Raw genomic sequence first — 20,339 nt, forward strand, 5'->3', positions numbered from 1 at the left:
AAAATCACAAGTGGGTTATAACTGGTGTGTTTTATGTCATAGATCAAAACATGAAAGTATTTAGAGGCTTTGTTAACCACAGACCTTATTTCAGGCGATTTAGCAAAAACCCATTCAAAAAACCCATAGACTTTACGGCGTTGGAACCGGAAGTCCTAAAATGCTAACTCGCTTCCGGGTTTTGCCTACAAAAATGCGTCATCCCTGAGGCACTCTATTTGACTGTCCACACTAGACGTGACGCAACAATGAGAAGCGATAAAATCAATCAAAAACCACAGCCAATCAGAAGAGAGTGTGGGCGGGCTCTCTCGGCAAAAGCACAGCAGACCAATGAAATGGGCAAGTACATAGTAAAATTCATAAATATTACACCATTTGAACATTATTTTAAGTACATACGGAGTGACTCAAACAATCTTTGTCATAGAATACACTTGTTTGTTCGCATTGAGTTGACAGTTTGAACGTTCTTGTGCCCATTTATTTATTTTCAAGATCTGAGGTGAATAGCCAGTGTTGTTTTCATTACAGCTAAAAAGCTGGGAACACAGAATGATATTCATACTCACATTAGACACTTTTAACATTAAATAAAGCACATAAACAGTACCTGATATTATCATTGCCATACTTTGTGTTGCTGTTCCAGCCACAAAGTCGCGGAGAAATAGAAACCGTTTCTAAAATAGAATATTTGCGTATCGCCGTCGCAACTGGTTAGGACACGGTGTCAGACAGCGTGTGAATACTGAATGGAGTTGTTTTTCGTTTCTTCTAATTCACACAAAATTATATCAAAATGCACGTCTTGGTGAGTATCCTTGTAAATATAGTCGGTTATGTTTTAAATGAATGTGAACATCTGAGAAAGAAAACAATTGTGTAACAGTATATTGGATCCATACTGCTCTTAAAGTGACAGCAGCCTAATATTCCTGCTGCACTGCTGTCTGCGTTTTAATGTTAATCAAACAACAAAAGACAAAAAATTGCTCACTATTCTTGACTAAATAACTTCCGTAACTTCGTAATTAATATGCATTTATTTTATACAGTGAAGAATATGCAGTGTTATTTTACATTAGTTTACCTGAAAACTACTGTTAAACCTACCTAAAAAGCATAGCTTATTTCATATGTAATTTTGTTCTGTTGTAATAATATATTTATGTTGGCCTGCTGAATGTTGAATGGATCCAATAAATGTTAATTAGAAATTATTTGATGATGCAGCAATAAACTAACTAGTATAAAAATTTTAATGACAAAACTTCAAATAAGAGAGCAAGTGACAAATATCGGAATCGGCCAATAACTGTTTGTTAAAATCAGTATCCGTATCAGGCCAAACCAAAAAATCAGTGCATCCATAATTACTTGTGATTCAAATAGGCCTTATTTGGGGAAATTATTCTTTTATTGTGTGTATATCCTCTGAAATAATGCGCATTCAATGTCAGTTAAAGAGCAATTTCATGCGACCTTGGCGACGAAACAATTTCTGTAAAGAGTGTCTGGGTGACTGCTATTGGTTTTCCATCACCCCCCACACAGAAGTATTTAGCAGGTGCTTTTTATCCAAAGCAACATAGAATACACAAATAGGAAGCTCAGTCCACCGTGAGCGGGCTGTAGTTAAGAGCTTTGCTCAAGGGCACAGTGGTGAAAGGAGTAAAACTGTAATAAAAGTATCTCTCCAGATCCTGAGCTTCCCATTCTTAATATTTAAACTGTAACCTTTGTGTTAGTGACTGAGATTCCAAACCCCTAGTTTACAATATACTGGCCTTTCAGTATAAATTGTGAGCTTTTTGTCTCTTAGATGAAAACACATCTATATTATGGACTTTATTATTTGGGCCTTAAAAAGCCATGTTCATCTGTGAACATTTTTTTATACAGGCATTGTATAAAAACCCAATACTTCGATTTAGCATCATCAAGTCATTCAGATAGTTGACATTTGTTTGCTTGGGTTCTGAAAATACTGTGTTTCTACAACTATACGTGTTAGCTTATGTTTTGTTTCGGGCATCAGAATGCTGGAGGTGTTCCACAGATTAAGTGCACTATCTTGCAAACTGTAGCAATGAGGGGGGCCATCCTTCACCATAGCAACCGGAAATGGTTGCTTGGATACAGGTTTGAATAGAAAGTATGGTATGAATGCATCAGCAGTCGCCTCCAGGGGACATACAGGCACTTGAACTTGTCGGTGACTCCAGTGTCTCAGCTGATTGAAGTTGACCCAGCATGAGGTGGTATTGCTGCGTTCCAAAAGAAATGGTCTTGAATATGCCATGTTTAACAAGAACGTGAAGACCAGTTGGTTAAGACACTTTTAGAGTGAGATTGCTTTGATTTTTCCTTCAAATTCAGAGTCATAAACTCAGCAGGTAGGCCTACACACTCAATATAGACCTTTTCTCCACAGTAGATTTGTTTATGTAGTCATACTTGAAGCAGGAGACATGTTTTACCATCTAGAAAGTTTGGACATGGAATCAGGTAAATCAATATTTGACCCAACTACTGGCGTTTATAATAGGATTTCAGTGGGGTTACAAAATGTGAAATCATTTCCAATTGCTTGAAAACCTTGATTTCCTAGATTCTGTTGATTCTTTCGTGATAAAGTTTGCATTATGTCTTGAATGTTAGCAACATTTGAGCAAATGCTCAAGACTAAGGCGCCACAAAGTAAACATGGAGTCCTAGACCCAACACCAGTGATATGCATCCAACCAATCACAATTCATCCATATGCCAATGTTACAGAGGACAAGTATTCCTTTCAAAAGCGTCGGCATCGGTGACAAATGAAACGTGCTGTGATAGTCCAGATCAACATCAGGTCCATGGATCATGAGAAAGTTGTTGTGTGGAGGGATTGTGAAGAGTTATTCCAATGTGATGATAATGGACGGGCAGACTTTGCTGGAAAAACATGCAATACCCTGAGAAATAGTGTTGCGATTCTGCATGATTTCTGATATTTGACAAGGCTTTGGCTATGTCTTCTGTTTGCCGGAACACAATTCACCCCAAATTAGGTCCATTCTAGCAAAAGTTTCGGAGAAGAAAAGTCCTTTTTCCAATCTCGCCGCTCCAATAAAAAAGTCCTCTTCTGGTTCTTTTGTCAAGCTCACCCGCCTTCCTTTGCCTCACTTTCTTTTTTCCTCTTTTTTCCCTTTTGTCTTCGCTGTCCTTTTTTCGGCAGAGCGGTTGGTAAGGTGTTGTGGTGTTGGCGAAGGCGTCTTTTGGCACAGTCACAGGGCACTGTTAAAGGAGGCAGACTGGCACCTCCTGGAGCCATGCCAGAGCTCCTCGGGAGAAATACCCACTGCTGTGGTTGGTGTATGAGTGTGTAAGCGAGAGATAGATAGAACAGGGAGAGAGAGAGAAAGGCATTATGGGAAGGTGAAGGGAGGAGGTTGGAGAGTGGTAGAGAGAGAAAACATCAGGTTTGCGGTGCCAGAGCTTTTGTGGATGTTGGTTATGTTGGCGTGTTCTTGGCTAGGTTCACTTTATTCCAGTTTGTTTGTTACATTATTTTTTTCACTCTTCACTAGATTGAGCGGCTGTGTGTTCATCTGCTGCCAGAAGGCACGAAGGAATGAAAGACAAAAAACGTGTAGCTCCATATTTCCGCTTCTCTAATCTGTTGCGCATCCCTCGCTTTTATTCCTCTGCCCATTCCTGTCTTCATCACTCACTCTGAAATTCACTTGTCCTCCAATTCTTACCTTCTTTATTTGGAAATATGTTTTTTTCTTCTTCTTTCCTTTTCAATTCCTCCCTCGCAGAAATTAGAAATGGCATAATTGTACGCTTGGCTGGCAGGTCAGTGCCAGGTGGTCTGTTCGAACATAGTGAGATTTGGCAAATGTGACTGCAGAGGTGTGTGTGTGTGTGTGTGTGTGTGTCCTCACCTCGACTAGAAGAAAAGAAAGCTTTGCTTGTCAAGGTGACAAAACAAGCTGCTCTTTTTATCTTGATTTGGTAGCATGGCTTTTGCCTGCCTGGTTGTCTTTGTCTCTCGGTTGTTTGCTTGTCATCTCATTTCCTTGTATGTTAAAAAGCATTCTTTGTTGTTAAATGTCCTCAGTGTGCAAAACAGGTTAAAGTTTCGCAAAGGAAACCAAACACTTTGTGCTTTAATTCTGGCCTACATGTTATTCACAGTGCCTGTGAATAATAGAATTCATTGTGTCAACTTGTCATCTAACAGCTGGCTAGTTTATATGGGTTTATTTTATTTTATTTATTTTATTTTTAGGGCGATGGTTTAATTAGCATGATTTTCCCCCAAACCAGTTTCCCGCCCTGCCTGCAGCAAATGTTGTTGGTTAAAGGGATAGTTCACCCAAAATCAAAAATTCTGTCATCATTTACTCACCCTCCATGTTGTTCCAAATCGAGTTTCTTTCTTCTGTTGAACACGAAAGAAGATATTTTGAAGAATGCTGGTAACCAAACATTTGACGGTAGCCATTGACTGCCATAGTATTTTTTTTTTCATACTATGGAAAGCAATGAACTGTTTGGCTACCGGCAGCATTCTTCAGAATATCTTCTTTTGTGTTCAACACAACATATGGGTTGAGTTCAACACAACACCCTTATGTTGGAAATGTTGACAGAATTTAAATTTTTGGGTGAACTATCCATTTAATGTTAAGGGTTAGTATTTGTTGAAAAATTGTGTAGGCAATCAGCACTGTAATTGACATGACCAATGAAATCTTTGGAATCAGCGGTGGGGTAGAGTTTGCATTGAACTGGTTTGGGGGTAAAAAAAAATTCCATGGTTTAATTAGCATGCTGTGCTTTAGCTGTTAGCTGCACAGGAAAACCCTCTTAGGGAGTTTTTGCTACTTTAAAGTCCCCTTAAAGCACTGGTGTAACAGACCGCAATATGTCTTTGGCCGTTGCATCATGTTTTGCAGCACTTTTTTTACTTGTCACAAGTGTCACTTTTTTAAGACACTGTGGTGCTGTTTCCACCTGATATTAAGATGTATTTTCAGTGATCCACTTTCACTGGACTACTATAAACGGAATAGTAGTCCCGTGTTACATGGATTTATGTGCGATCAGGAATGGAAGCGAATAAAAAGGAAAAGGAAGCTGTGATTTTTGACTGAAATCTGTGCGTTTTGGTACAAAGCAGTGAAATTCAAATTTCTTGTTTTGGTGGGCTATCTTACAACATGTCCCACAATGATTACGTATTAGGTCAGTAGGCGAAGAGTAGTCTTTCGTTCTAATGCATTTTCTTCTACCTCTGGAAATTGTCAAAAGTGGACAAGCTCAAAGTGTGAAAATGTGACATTCCTTTGCACTACATCTAGCTGTTTTTGTATGCAAAAAACTATAAATAAAGTGTCTGATTGGGGAAAGATGAACCTAAAACCTTAATTATTCCAGGCTTCCAATGAGTCATTCAGACACCACATTTTGAGAATATATAGGTTTGTACCTCTATAGATTTTAGACTTTTACATTTTCTGAACAAAATGTGAGATGTGCTTGCCCCTGCAAAATGCCATTGCTAGCTGGTTGTTTACTGCCCTAAATCAAATGTACCCATCCCTCAGTCTCTATTACGTTCTGGTTTCTAGATATGGCTTGCATCCCTTCTTCAATGCAAGTCTATAAGGGTTTGTTTCACACATTTTTGTCTGTCAGGAATAAAATCTGAAATCTTAGAAAACTAATAGCACACCTTTCCTTACCAAGCCACAAAATTTGATGCATCATTCATGTCCGCAGCCAAAGTTTAATACTTTTAGGGCTTTAGAGCAACCCTACGCTTTAGGCTAACTTTCATACCGAGCTTTTGCAATCAGTAATAGACAGATTTTTAGCATTCAGGTCATTATCATATATAGTCTAAACGTTAGGGAGATTAAAGTGGGAATGGGGTGCATGTTGCCCTAAATGCACTATTGTGTGTGTGTGTGTGTGTGTGTGTGTGTGTGTGTGTGTGTGTGTGTGTGTGTGTGTGTGTGTGTGTTTGTTTGTAGGGCCATGACACATTTCTTCATCCATATGCTAATATTAGTGCACTGTGTGTAAACCACTATCCTTTGCTGCCTGGAGATTTAGGTGGTAAATCACTTCAGTCTTCTTAGCTCTAATCCTCCCCACATCTGTGCCCCTTTTCTCTTCCTCTTTACTGCTCTAATTCCAGTATGGCACAGTTGGCCTCATCCATCCAACTCAGGAAACATTTTGTTTGTCCATCCTCTTTTTTTTCTCCCTGTGGCCTAATCCACTGCAGGTCGTTCTGCAGGGCTTTCATAGAGCTGGTGTTGTCTCCTTCTGATGCGTTCATGTCGCTTGTGGTTTGTGACCTTCTCTGGATGGTTTAGAGGTGTGTGTGTGTGTGTGTGTGTGTGTGTGTGTGTGTGTTGGGTGGGGGAGGTTCAGCAGTGTAATCTGCTAAGTGTCTCCCACTGCAGAAACGGCAGCACTGATTCAGCTTAGCCTGAGCAGACCAGGCAAATCTGCAGTAATCCTCGCCACAGAACCCAGTCTGAAAGTCCTACCATCTGGAACAGCGCCACCTTGTGCACACGTACACCCCATTGATAACAGAACATTTATATTGTTTCTCTCGCCTATGTTTCTGCAGTAAAGCACTCCGCCAATGGGAACCCCACAGTGGAGCCATTTCCTGATGGCATGGAGATGATCATGTTCGGTGAGTTTAGAGAAGATCATATTCCAGACATCCTTGGGTGCAATTAATACATTGCTTCTTAAAGTACCACTTGTGTCAGAATGGTGGCTCTTGGGAGGCCTGGGTTTGAGTCCAGCCTGGGTCATGTTCCCATCTAATTTCTCCCTCTCTCTCCTCTTGATTTCCTGTTTTCCTGTGCCAATAAAAAATGTGGCTAAGAGTCAGCTTAAAATGAACAGAATCAGTTGATATAGAACAGTAGTTCTGTTCCAAGAGCTAGTGAGCTGCCTACATAGACAGCATCAAAGACAGCATCCTAACTGAAATGGAACCTTATACACTACCATTCAAAAATGAATTCATTAGTTATTACAATTTTAAACTTTTTTTTTTTCTATTTTAATATAAAATGCAATTCTTGTGATGGCAAAGCTCACTTTTCAGCATCATCACTCCAGTCTTCAGTGTCCTTCAGAAATCATTCTAATATGCTGATTTGGTGCTCAAGAAACATTTTTTATTAATATCAGTGTTGAAAACAGTTGCTGTTTAATATTTTTGTGGAAACAGTCACATTTTTTTGATGAATAGAAAGTTCAAAAGAAGAGCATTTATTTGAATTATAAATGTTTTGTAACATTATAAGTGTCTTTGCTGTCACATCTGATCAATTTAATGCATCCTTGCTAAATAAATTTATTATTTTATTGTTTCAAAATCATACAGACCCCAACTTTTGAATAGTAGTGTTAGTGCTGTACATATGCCATAACTTTCTCAATGGTCACACACATGAAAGCATCTAAAGCTTGTTGAGATTGATGTTAGCATGTCACTATGCTAAAAGGTGATACCTTAATAAGCTCACATAAATATTGGATAAAATTAGATGAAAATAATATTTAAAAATAAAGAATAAAATGCCATTTAGTTTGAAGGCTTTTAGTTTTTTTTTTTTTATTTATCTAATTTTTGTGGGTATCAACAGTGTCTGAATTGTATTTTTGTTTGACGTCAAACAGCTGTAGTTAGGAAGGGCTTTTTAGTGGAACCAAAAAGACAATTTTGTCTCTTATTAAGTAATTCCTATAATTATTGCTATTTAATGTCCCATTTCTGTTCAGGTATGGGCTGTTTTTGGGGAGCAGAAAGGCGCTTCTGGAGGATTCCTGGTGTGTTCTCTACACAAGTCGGCTATGCTGGAGGCTTTACACCTAACCCCACCTACCATGAGGTGTGCTCAGGTGAGTCTAACTGTTCATTCACCTCCATATCAAAGATGTCTCTGATGACACTTTTCCCAACCGTAAGCCACAAGCATTACGCTAGCAGCAGCTTCACTGTACCCAAATTAATGCTTTGCTGCAGCCTTCACCAAAACATTCCCTTCATCTGCAGTGAACTACCCAGAGTGCACTGCTCTCTCCCAGATCCGCAGCCCTTCCCCCTTCCTCTGTATGACCTACTTGTAGCCAGACAGTTCAGAAGAGATGAAATGGAGGGAGGGATGCAGCTGTGATGTTGCAGTTTCTGAACTGGTCCCAGTGAGAAGGTTCTGACTGCAGCTCTGCAGAGGGTTGGCTCCACACACACACATTCTCTTTTAAGTGTGTAGTTTGGGGAAGACGTGTGGCCGTCAGAACTGTGTTGGGTGTTTAGGTTAATATGTTGACAGTCTTTGTTATCTGTAAGAGTAGCAAACACATATGCAGATACAGTTTTGCACAGTACATGCATGGTCTTTGAGTACCAGTCAGAAGTTTGGACACTTTTGACAGAATGGTTCTCATGATCGGTTTATGCGCTTAAATGCTTGAAATTATTATTTCACGAAATTATTAAACGGGATCATTGTGCCTATTTTTTGTGACTAAAACTGAATTTGCTTACAAAACCAATTTAAATGTTTAAGCCTTTGTGAGATCTCCTTCAGTACAGTTTAAAAGCATCCCAGGATTCACTTCATGAAGTTGGATGAAAGAAGTTCATCATTATCATAACCACAAGAAATACAATCAAATACACTTACACTACTGAACCAAGTCAGTACACAAGTCTCTTATGTTCACCAAGACATTTTTTTAATCAAAAATTACAGTAAAAACAGTAATATGGAAATATGGAAGCCATAATATTTTTTTTTTTCAGGATTCTATAATGAAATCATTTACCGGTATTTTAAATAGAAATCTTATATAAATTTCTTTACTGTAACTTTTGCTCAGTTTAATGCATCATTGCTGGGGACAAAAACACTTTAAATGTTTAAAATGTCATTGTTTTTGTGAGAACTCTTTCAGTACAGTTTAACAGCATCCCAGGATGCACCTCATGAAGTGACCCCAAACTTTTGAATGGTACTGTTTTTTTGTTCATGCGGTGTGTAATGTAGCTAAATATAATTTTCAGTTACTATCAGCCTTTTGATATTCAATATGTCATTATACATATATACACACACAGCACACAGTAGTCAACGTTAATCCATGGATATTGACATGCAGCCAAGAATCGTGTTTCCTGACATTTAGATGTGCCTGATTTCGATGCTGGGGAAATACATAAAGCAAATTTGCCTGTGAATGCTTTATAAAAATATATAACAGAGGTAGGTCTAAATCCAAGTGATCACTTCTATCAATGTTATATATATTGTCATATCATCCAGCCCTAAAAATTGTGTAGTTTTTGTTAGTGTTTATTTAAAAAAAAAAAAAAAACAATTATGCAGAATATAAGATGTTAAATATTTAATTTGACGAGTTGTCAATACTATATATGTAGTATGATTTTACCCCAAAATCCAACATTTTGACACAAAATAATAACTGCAAATCCACGTTTCTCTGCCTGGAGTCCAGTTGCTTCTGTGAATTGCAGCGATCCATTTGCTTTGTTTTTCTGTAGCTTTCGGCAGTCTGTAAAAATACCCCTCAGATATCTTGTCAAATCTGTTTGTACAGTCAGTCGCAAAGCTCTTTCCCGTTTTGGATGTGTTTTATGTGTCTTTTGCGGTATTCACACTGAAAACCAGTGTTGCCACTCAGTGGCCATAACCGAGGTCACAATGGCCGACAGTGACGTCACATGCATACCCTCTATTTAATAAAGACATTTGCACAGCTCTATTTGTGCGTGATCAAATTTCTTTTTTCTGAAATTCCCTCCAGGTTTAACGGGGCACACAGAAGTAGTGCGAGTGGTCTTCTCTCCTAAAGATGTCAGCTTAGAGAAACTTCTCAAATTCTTCTGGGAGAGCCATGACCCCACTCAAGGTAAACAAACACACTTATTCCCTCACATCTACACACATTCACTCACACAGATGTCCATAGAAAGACCCCTGGGTGCGAGATGCAGTGGTCCAAAAGCAAACGGCCTCATGAGGTTAAAACATGGCTGCATCTGTCTGTTCACACTGCCCTGTGCATATGTGTGTGCTGGATGGTCAGGATGATCTTGCGGGAATTGGAACAGCCTCAGACTGGCTATGTTAATGTGTCTGAGACCAATTCAGCCATGAGAGGAAAAGAGACATCGTGCATGTGTGCATTAGTGCAAGCGTTACCTATTCCTCCAATCCACTGGAAGCAGACCCAATCCTGAACACACACAGCTGATATTTGCCGTCTGTGTTGTCCTTCAGGTCCTCATTTGAGAGTAAATCAGCCTTGCTGTCTGCCAGTGATCCAGCGCTTAAGATGAGACCCCAAAACCCCAGAATGTAATTACATAAAAATGAATTCACTCCATTCAGTTAATTATTTATGCAGAGAGACTTAGTGTGTATCTGATCCCAAACAGACACATAAACAGATTTAAGTTCACACACATCTCTCTGTCTGTCTGTCTGATGTAACAGTGTGGCTGCAGCATGAAGCTGTTGTTTGGCTCTCTGTGTTCAGTCACCCTGAAACAGAGAGAGAAGAGAGGAAGAGACACTCCTCTGAAACATTCATAAAGCCTGACCCTGAGGACCTGAAGCGCACACACACAGCTCCTCGGCTCTCCTTCATCAGCTGGACTGTGGGACTGCAGTCTTTGCTTGAATAGTTTATATGACGTCTGTGCTTCCTTCAGTCAGACCCTGTAATAACTTTCTTGTTTTTATTTTTTCTTCCTGGAAGGTGCACAAATTCCATTTGGAGATCAGTAATTCATGTCTATATATCTGCCAGTTGAAGGCACACCCCCAAAAACCAGAGTCAGAGTGCGGTTTTAAGGACCATGAAGTGGTTTTCATCTCTGAATCTTTCATGTCAAATCATCAGTTTGAGCTGACATGATTACCCTGTGTTCGGTTCTGCGCCAGCTCTCTGATGTACATCATGTTCTGAAGGTGTCTGAACTTTAAAAAGTCATCTAGAACACCGTCACCCTGTCAGCCAGAACGCCCCAGAAAGTAGAGCACAGAAAATGACTCATTGAAGCCAGGGTCAGTTGTCAGAAATGGCCTTCAAATGTGATTAAACATCTACCTTGCTCTGTTTTCCTTTACCTATGAGAGTACGTAGGATGTGCGGATACATAATTTCAAAATTGAGTAGTCTGTGGCTTAAAGTCCACCAAAAATTCACTTACAAATCATTTACTCACCCTCACGTGATTCCAAACCTGTATGACTCTCTTGTGCAGAACACAAAATAAGATATTTTGAAGAACACTGGGGCCCAAAAAACATTCGACCCGATTGACTTTTAATTGTGTGGACAACAGAAAACTTTTCAAAATATCTTTTTTTGTGTGTTCCACAGAGCAAAGAACGTCATGCGTCATAAGAGTGACTAAATGATGAAAGACTTTACATTTTAGCATGAACTATCCCTTTAAGGATGTCTTGTATAATTTGACTGGCTTAGGAAAATATCTACCCAACTTGATCTGATGTGTTTCTTGTGCAGTGTTTGCATAAGATCCATTCTTGCATAAGAAAACAGGTAGACAGAGTGAAACAGAATACAACACAGAGAAGAGGTCTCAAGGTGCGTTTTCTTTTTTAAAGCTGAACTGTTTTTGACTCAACACTTTGTCTTAAAAAGGTGTTGTATACAGACCAGCTTTTAAAAAATAGTGTAGAGTCTGTAGACCGAAAACAAGAACTTACAGCCTTTTATTGGGATAAACTACAGATGCTCAACAGTCTAAATAACTATAACCTTTAAATGCACAAAACTATCATAGTCCTCCCAAAAAGCCTATGAATTTTGTATATTAACAGAAACATTGCTCAAAACAATTTGAAGTATGACTGTAATTGTCTGGATATGTGTTGTTGAAGTGTTGCTTTGGTGAGTGAAACGGTGGATCAAATGCACCATCTCTGAGAGGGTTTTAGCATGCTAACAGCATGCAGCTTCTCATGCTAAAACTCTCTCGAGAAGTGGAGTCTCTAAATGTATCACTTTTAAGGCCTTGCTGCTAAAATGTAAGCAGAACATTTAGATCAGCGGTTCTTAACCCTTTTCACTCCAATCCCTCCAATCCACTCCGGCCCTACGAGGTGTTTTTCTGCTACTTGTGCTGTAATGACAAAGCTACTCATTTTCCAACTTTATTTATAGAAGCTAGGAGTGGCAGTTTATTAAAATAATTCAATAAATTAATTAAATATTAATTAAATAATTAACACCCCCCCACCCCCCAAAAAAAAAACCGTTCAAATAATTACATTCCAAATAATGTTCCAAAAGGGTTTATACTTGTATAGTCATTTATGATTACAGGGTTTATTACATTCTTTTTTTACTCATGAATAGCAATTTCTACCCAATAAAAACTACAAAAATGTGTATTCATTATAAAAATGCACCATGACTTTTTAGGATTTTATTAATTTTCATGTATTTTCAATGTCCTTTTTAAATCCCTCATACATCCCAAGTGATCCCTGTCCCCCTAGTTGAGCATCTAGATAGACTAGTCGATCATCGTGACCCATCGGTAATAAACACACATATTCACAGTCATGCTTGTATGAAACTTGCTCACCTGTATTGACATTTAAATGTGCACTTGGTAAATTTTAAGCAGTATTTCACGCTTTACTAAAGCAAAACTTGTGTCCCCATGTCCCGTTTGGCATTTTTAGGCCGTGTTTCATGACCCTGCAGGAGTTTGGGTAGGGAAGCGGGATGAAGAACATGGCCCATGTGCGTGACAGAAGCGTCAGATTGTGTTTTTTGGCGCAGACCGCTGCACTGCGATTGGCTGCCGAGAATCGGAAACGTCTCTGTAGGCTGTTCATCCATGCATGCTTAAACGCACTCTCCATTTGTCTGTACCCAAACGCTCACACAGAATCAACTATGAATCTGTGCACATGTGTGTGTCCGTCATTACTTTGAATCAGGGGTAGACGTGTATGTACACAGTGAAACCGCAAATGTGTGAGGTTTCATAGGCTGCATACGTACACGGTTGTTTCCGTCATGCACAGGAGACCTGTGTATTCAGCTGCTGTCTCACAGTTCAAAGGGTTCTGCTTTCAGCAGCATGATTTGGAATCGTCCAATCACGGCTGGGATAGCAACATCCACAGCCAATCAAATGCTCCCAGCACGCTCTTCTTCGTACCCCCATCTCATACCCAGCAACACTTGCTCTGGCAAAGTCTTTAGGTCATGGTATTGTTAACATGCGTTAGCTTCTCTATACCCTACGCTCATTTTCTAAAAATATAGACTGTATTTCATGCCGTCATGCTACATCTCTGGCTGTGCTGACAAAGATAGTACAGGAAGCTGAGGGTGCTGAGAGGCGAGTCAGGAAAATTGGGTTCCTGGATGGATTTGACGAACAGGAAATGACTGAAGCCAGTGTAACAACTCTATCGCCTGTGGCAAACCGTAGAATGGAGAAGTGCAGTGCGGACACACACACACACAAGAAACGCGCACACGCACGCATGATCGCCTCAGCAGTTTACTTCCTTGTTTAAGAAAGACCCCCCCCCCTCCCTCCTTCCCCATTCCCAGCGGACCCTAGGGCTCTCAGTCTGTCTACAGGATAACAAAATCTTATCTTCTCTCTTCTCCTCTTCTCTCCTCCCCCATCCCCAGCTCCTTCTCTTCTCCATCTTTCGTTCCCCCTCACCATCATCCCATCAGCATTTCCGCAGTGACTCCTCATTCTTACCCTCCGCTTTTATCTCTTAGTCACTTTCTTCGTTCCGCCATCCCGCGCTCCCTCGTTTCGCTAACAGTGAAAGGCAAGAGGGCGTGTTTCTCTCCTCCTTTGTCCTCGTTTTTCTGTCTTACCACTTTCATCTTTTATCGTGTCATGTTTTTTTCTTGATTTGCAGTATTTATGTAGCTGCTGCGTCAGAGAGATGCATTAATGCACGCCTCACGAGGGAGAGACAAGATGGCTGACGAAGGCGCTCGTCGTGTCTCTCAAATGTAAAGGCTGATCTACAGTCTTCCAGGCCTGTAAACGTTAAATCCTGTTTTCCACCTGCCTTCAGTGTGTAACCTGTGACTGACACGTTTGCTGTGTATATTGAACCTTGAAGAGCGAAACATCAATGCACAAGCTAATTATGTGCCGAAACTGTTTGGATCTCCATAATCCCTGAGCAGCACTCTTGATTTGTTGTTGAAAGCAAAGGTTATTGGGTTCACAAATACCATTTTGTGCACAAGCCACCAAATGGGAGAAAAAGAAAAGACTGTTTCTAAATTAGGATCCCCCCTCCTTCTTTTTGGGGTTCAGTCTGCAACGGGCACGTGCCTCTCGGGGGGCGACCTCGACCCCTGCCCCTCCCTGATGAGGGGGGCTCATTACAGTTTGTCAATCAGCTATAGGGGGAGGGGCTGACAGAGGTCATTTATGGAGAGTAGATGAGAAACGGTTGAAGAGATGCTTCTGTTGGATGAAAAAAGGCTAGAATTTGCTGGAAGAAAACAATGTTTTCTTGAAATAAAGAAACTGAGCTTATTTTTCAGGCATATTGGACAGATTTGTTTTCTGTTGTTGTTGCTTTGTTGGTGTTGCGTGCAATATTGCGCATACAAATCTATTGGTTACAAATAAATGCTGTTTCTTTAAACTTTCCATTCATCGAGTACTGAAAAAATATTTTAAAAAAGTAAAAAAAAAAAAAAAATCATGTTTCCAGCACAGCGGTTATGCACTGATAATAAGAAATGTTTCTTGAGCACCAAATCTGCATATTGTGATTGTTGAAGGATCATGTGACACTGAAGACTGGAGTAATGATGCTGAAAATTCAGCTTCATCATCACAGTAATTAATTATTTATATATATATATATGTATGTGTGTGTGTGTGTGTGTGTGTGTGTGTGTATATATATATATATATATATATATATATATATATATATATATATATATATATATATATACACACACACACACACACACACACACACACACACACATATATATGATATATTCACATAATGTATATATTTTGTATATATATAGATAGATTAGATAGATAGATAGATACTCAGTAACTATAAACTTGGATATTAGTTTTTTTTTTAAATAAATATAAATATGTTATAAAAGAATTATATCCGTGTATGTATAAAAAATTATTAAAACTTATATTTAAGTAATAATTAATAATAAGTAATAATAATTTTTATATTTAAAATTATATATGTAGTATATAATATACATATATATACACACACACACACACACACACACATATATATATATATATATATATATATATATATATTATTTATATATTAAATAATTAATTACTGTGATGACAAAGCTGAATTTTATATATATATATATATATATTTTTTTTTTTTTCTTTTTTTTTTCCAAATACATTAAATACATTTTTCTGAAATCTGGGTCACCTCATGGGGGCTGACATATTGAGACAAAAACTACTCAATTTATCTCTGTTACCCACCTGCTTTTGGCCACTTTTACTCATGAAATAATGAATTTCTAATAAATTATCAATTTTGCAAGTATTTAATAGTTCCACACGCCCAGCACGACATAACATAAACAAATTACTAAGCGCACCTTTAAAACCGTAGCATTGCTGTTTTATTTTATTTTATGTTACAGCCTATTTATTTGCCTTTAAAAGTATAGCACAATGGCGAAAGCAAAGTGTAAGGGAAAGAGAACAGGACTGAGATCAGAATATGACAGCCTGAATTCAAACCTGCATCCCTGCGAGCACAATGGCTCTCACTGTCATGAGCATGTGCACTACCCACTGTGCCATGGCTTCTACACTTCAGTTTGGTTTTCAGTTTTTCACCATTAGGCCTTGAATACAAACAGAAACAGTGTACATTTGCCACAGAGTATTTTACAGTTATGGATCTAGTGTTTCATTTCTAGATTATTCTTTTCTGGAAGAAAAATGAAAGCGAGAGAGCATTATTTGTGGTGTATAATTGATCTCTTTTTTTTTCTTCAGTCAAATACTAGCAGCTACATCGTAAAAAATAACAAATGCACATGTATACAGACCATATTGCATTTACTACACATTTTAAGCATGTATTTTTATTCGTAAAGAGAATTTGTGTGTGTGTGTGCGAGAACAAGGTTGTGTGTGTATGTGTGTTACATAAGAGGAGTAAAAATAGACCCAGCTCTGCACCATTCCTCTTAGTTGGCTGCTCTCGCACGCACACTGCTTCACCGTACCCACAGGGCACACACAACAGTGCTCTGAACAACCCCTCACACATACACTCACATATAAGCCTGCATCATACACACTCAAATGCACAAACATACACACACTCGCCAAAACCCCGCTAAAGCATCACACATGCACCTTCACACACACAAAAAGGTAGACATACTCCATCAGCTTAGTAAACAAACACACAATAGCCAAACTCTCCTTATAAAATACAAATACCTTACACGTGTGAGTTTGTGTGTCTTCGTGCTGGCATACGTTTGAGCTTCCTCAGTGGTTAGAATAAGTTGTTTTATCCACAGACACTGAAAAGCACTTCGGTTGAGGAAACGCGAGCCACAGAGTCCGTAAAGCAATAAACCCATCAGACTGAGATTCGGAGCTATCAGTATGACACATGATTGACATTTTGTGTGACAGTGAAAATTTAGCTTTTGAAAGATGTGGAGAGATCTCTGGAGTCGGTCCACGGGCTTCACAATGCAGCCACACTGCTGATGTTCACCGTTTTAATTTAAAAAGATAGTTCAAAATAAATAAATAATAAAATAAAAATAAAAATCTGTCATTATTTACTCACCTTCTTGTTGTTTCAAACCTCTATGCTGTCACAACAAGATTCACCATAAACGTGATCCATATGTTTTTTAGAGATTACAGCGTTATAAAGCACAGTATGAAAAGTAGATATTTGTTTTGAGACTTAGTAAAGAATATATTTAACTGTATTATTAAAGGTGCCCTAGAATTAAAAATTTAATTTATATTGGCATAGTTAAATAACAAGAGTTCAGTACATGGAAATGACATACAGTGAGTCTCAAACTCCATTGTTTCCTCCTTCTTATATAAATCTCATTTGTTTAAAAGACCTCTGGAAAAGGGGCGAATCTCAACATAACACCGATTGTTACGTAACAGTCGGGATCATTAATATGTACGCCCCCAATATTTGCATATGCCAGCTCATGTTCAAAGCATTAGACAAGGGCAGGACGTCTGGATCTGTGCACAGCTGAATCAACAGACTAGGTAAGCATGCAAGAAAAATGGCAGATGGAGCGATAATAACTGACATGATCCATGATAACATGATATTTTTAGTGATATTTGTAAACTGTCTTTCTAAATGTTTCGTTAGCATGTTGCTAATGTACTGTTAAATGTGGTTAAAGTTACCATTGTTTCTTATTGTATTCACGGAGACAAGAGCCGTCGTTATTTTCATTATTAAACACTTGCAGTCTGTATAATGCATAAACACAACTTCATTCTCTATAAATCTCTCCAACAGTGTGTAATGTTAGCTTTAGCCACGGATCACAGCCTCAAATTCATTCAGAATCAAATGTAAACATCCAAATAAATACACTACTCACATAATCCGACGCATGCATGCAGTATGCATGACGAACACTTTGTAAAGATCCATTTTGGGGGTTATATTAGCAGTGTAAACTTTGTTTATGCACTGTTTAAGGCAAGCACGAGCTCCGTGGGTGGGGAGCGTGAGCATTTAAAGGGGCCGCAACGTGAATCGGCGCATTTCTAATTATGCCCCAAAATAGGCAGTTAAATAAATGAATTAAAAAAAATCTATGGGGTATTTTGAGCTGAAACTTCACAGACACATTCAGGGGACACCTTAGACTTATATTACATCTTGTAAAAAAAACGTTCGATGGCACCTTTAAATTATGCTGTTTTTAAAGTAATATAATTAAATATTTTTAACCAAAATTGAAATAAAAATCTTCAAAAAAAAAAAATAGAGGCTGATAATCGATTTGGTATTTAAGGATTATATTTGAAATACTTTAAGATAATGGCTGTGAACTCAAATGAACTGTCATTTTATGGAAAAGATCTATGTGATGATTGCTTTTAAAATTGAATTTTATGGTAGGCGTTGATGATACGATTTGATGAGAATTATACAATTTTTTTAGGTGAACCTGCCTCTGTCATCATTTTCTCACCCTCATGTTGTTCCAAACCTGTACGACTTTCTTCTTTGGAACACAAAAGAATATGTTTTTATATCTAACATAGGGACAAAAAACACATTTTTCGAAATATCTTTTTGTGTCGCACAGAAAGTCATGCAGGTTTGGCAATGACGCAATTTTCTTTTTTTCACTTTCACTGTCCCTTTAAATAAAATCTGTGTTTCTTGTTGCTTGCGAACTAATGTTTTTAAGCCCTTTTCAGCAAAAGTGTGCACTAATAAATATATACTTTTCATCTTTTCCTTTTCATCCACCCTTCCAAATCTTTTCCCCCCCCCTCATTCCTTGTCATTTCACCAGGAGAGCCACATAAGTGCTGATATTTGAAATGTCTGGATTGGTCAAAGCAGCCTTAGTGGTATCTGTCAGGATGCCGCTGTGTGTGCGTGATTTCACGTGTGTGTACAGCTTATTCACTCACAAGTACACATTTTTCCTTTCTTCCCTCTTTCTAAAGCAAAGGGTGAAGTTTCTTGACCTCTGCATTAACAGAAATAGTTTTCCTGCCGGAGAGCCATGTTATGGGGAGAGAAGGGACTGCGTGTGACATTTATGGAGTCAGCTTCTGCCCAGCTCTCCGCTCTCACCCGGTTTGTGCGCTGACAACACATCTGCGGCGTTCTCCACTCACGGTTCATGTGCGGTGTGTGTGTTGAGAGGAGAGATTCTGTATATTATTCAGCTTGAACAGGGAGGATCATCAATAATAACTAAGCGCCGTGATGGAGGCTGTAAAAAGAAGTGCTCCACTGTCTCGGGTGGAGTACGTTGAGTGCTCGCTGTTTCCTTTTTGTTTTTAACTCCTTTTTTACTCATGAGAAAAGATAGATTTTTAAAAATAGTTTTGATATACAGTGTACACCTGTATTAACTTGTGGGAAACTGACTTTGTAGATCCACTAAATGTTTAAAAATCATTGCACAAATGTCTCAAAAAAATCATTTGTTTGCAGATGATAAATGTTTGATTTGATGGTGTGGTCTGTGGCATTCAGACATTTGTGAGTGTTAATTAAGTGTCGAAATACTTCTTTCTAGAAACATTTTCTGTAATTTGGCTGTATGATGTGTTTGGTGGCTGTGATGACACACAGGCCTCAGGGTCACAACGAAGGTCAGCGACTGTCGCTTTGGCTTTGTAGGATCAGCCAATCAGAACACAGTGTTTTGGCCTTTGAAGAGAGAGAGAGAGAGAGCTACAGAAGGCACCACACAGTAGAGAGCGTACAGGAAGATGGCCGACATCCAGTTCTGCGGAAAGATAGATGAGAGACAGTAAATTCACTGAGGAGGTTAAATAACAGGAATATACTGAAACACAAATAAGTTTCCATATAATAACAAGTGGCAAATGTTTCCAAGACATATTTATATATATTTTAATCTTTTTCTTTAAGTAACATCAGAGCAGAATCGAATGTTGCTTGCTGATGTTAATAACGTCATTGGAAAAACTGACATATCCAGTGTCTGACATGACTGCAAATTCTTGAGGTGTGAATTTTTAAAGGGGTCTAAAGCATGTATATGTGTGTGTATTTTTTAGGAATGGCACAGGGGAATGACCATGGCACGCAGTACCGTTCTGCCATCTACACCTACAGCCCAGAACAGCAAGAGCTGGCCATGAGGAGCAAGCATATGTACCAGGAGGTGCAGTATCTTGAAACACACAGAAACTTTACATTGCATTCTGTTGCTTTTATAATGAGTTAATGCTATTTTATAACTCCTAACACTAGCCTCTCAAACTCTTCATTAAGATATCATTATTTATTACTATTTTTACTGTTTAAGTATTTTTATTTAGCTAAAATGAGGACATATTGTCATTGACATATATAATTGCTCTACAAAAAGGCCTACAAGAGAACTTTTTGCATTTTTAGAAATTATTTTTATAAAAAACATTTACTTTTATTTATGAATCATTTTTACCTTTGAGAATGTCCCCAAAGGGAGATTTTATGAGATTTTGCTAT

At 38.5% G+C, this 20,339-nt stretch overlaps 1 protein-coding gene across 5 annotated transcripts in view; it reads left to right on the top strand.

Moving 5' to 3' along the window:
* Positions 1 to 20,339, top strand: part of si:ch1073-358c10.1 (mitochondrial peptide methionine sulfoxide reductase) — a 59,980-nt gene that overhangs the window by 4,347 nt on the left and 35,294 nt on the right. For 4 of the 5 annotated variants that reach the window (XR_007185038.1, XR_007185039.1, XR_007185040.1 and 1 more), the window contains exons 2-5: positions 6,644 to 6,712; positions 7,816 to 7,935; positions 9,862 to 9,966; positions 19,904 to 20,010. Coding sequence is in view for 2 of the 5 variants with exons in the window: in XM_048191910.1 (XP_048047867.1) it covers positions 6,644 to 6,712; positions 7,816 to 7,935; positions 9,862 to 9,966; positions 19,904 to 20,010 (401 nt within the window). In the remaining 3 variants the exon portion in view is untranslated. Of the gene's footprint in view, positions 1 to 6,318; positions 6,383 to 6,643; positions 6,713 to 7,815; positions 7,936 to 9,861; positions 9,967 to 19,903; positions 20,011 to 20,339 lie in introns of those variants that run through there. The other variant, XM_048191911.1, reaches the window with a different exon arrangement.

Source organism: Megalobrama amblycephala, linkage group LG5, assembly GCF_018812025.1.
Source record: "Megalobrama amblycephala isolate DHTTF-2021 linkage group LG5, ASM1881202v1, whole genome shotgun sequence".
NCBI classification, from domain to species: Eukaryota; Metazoa; Chordata; class Actinopteri; order Cypriniformes; family Xenocyprididae; genus Megalobrama; species Megalobrama amblycephala.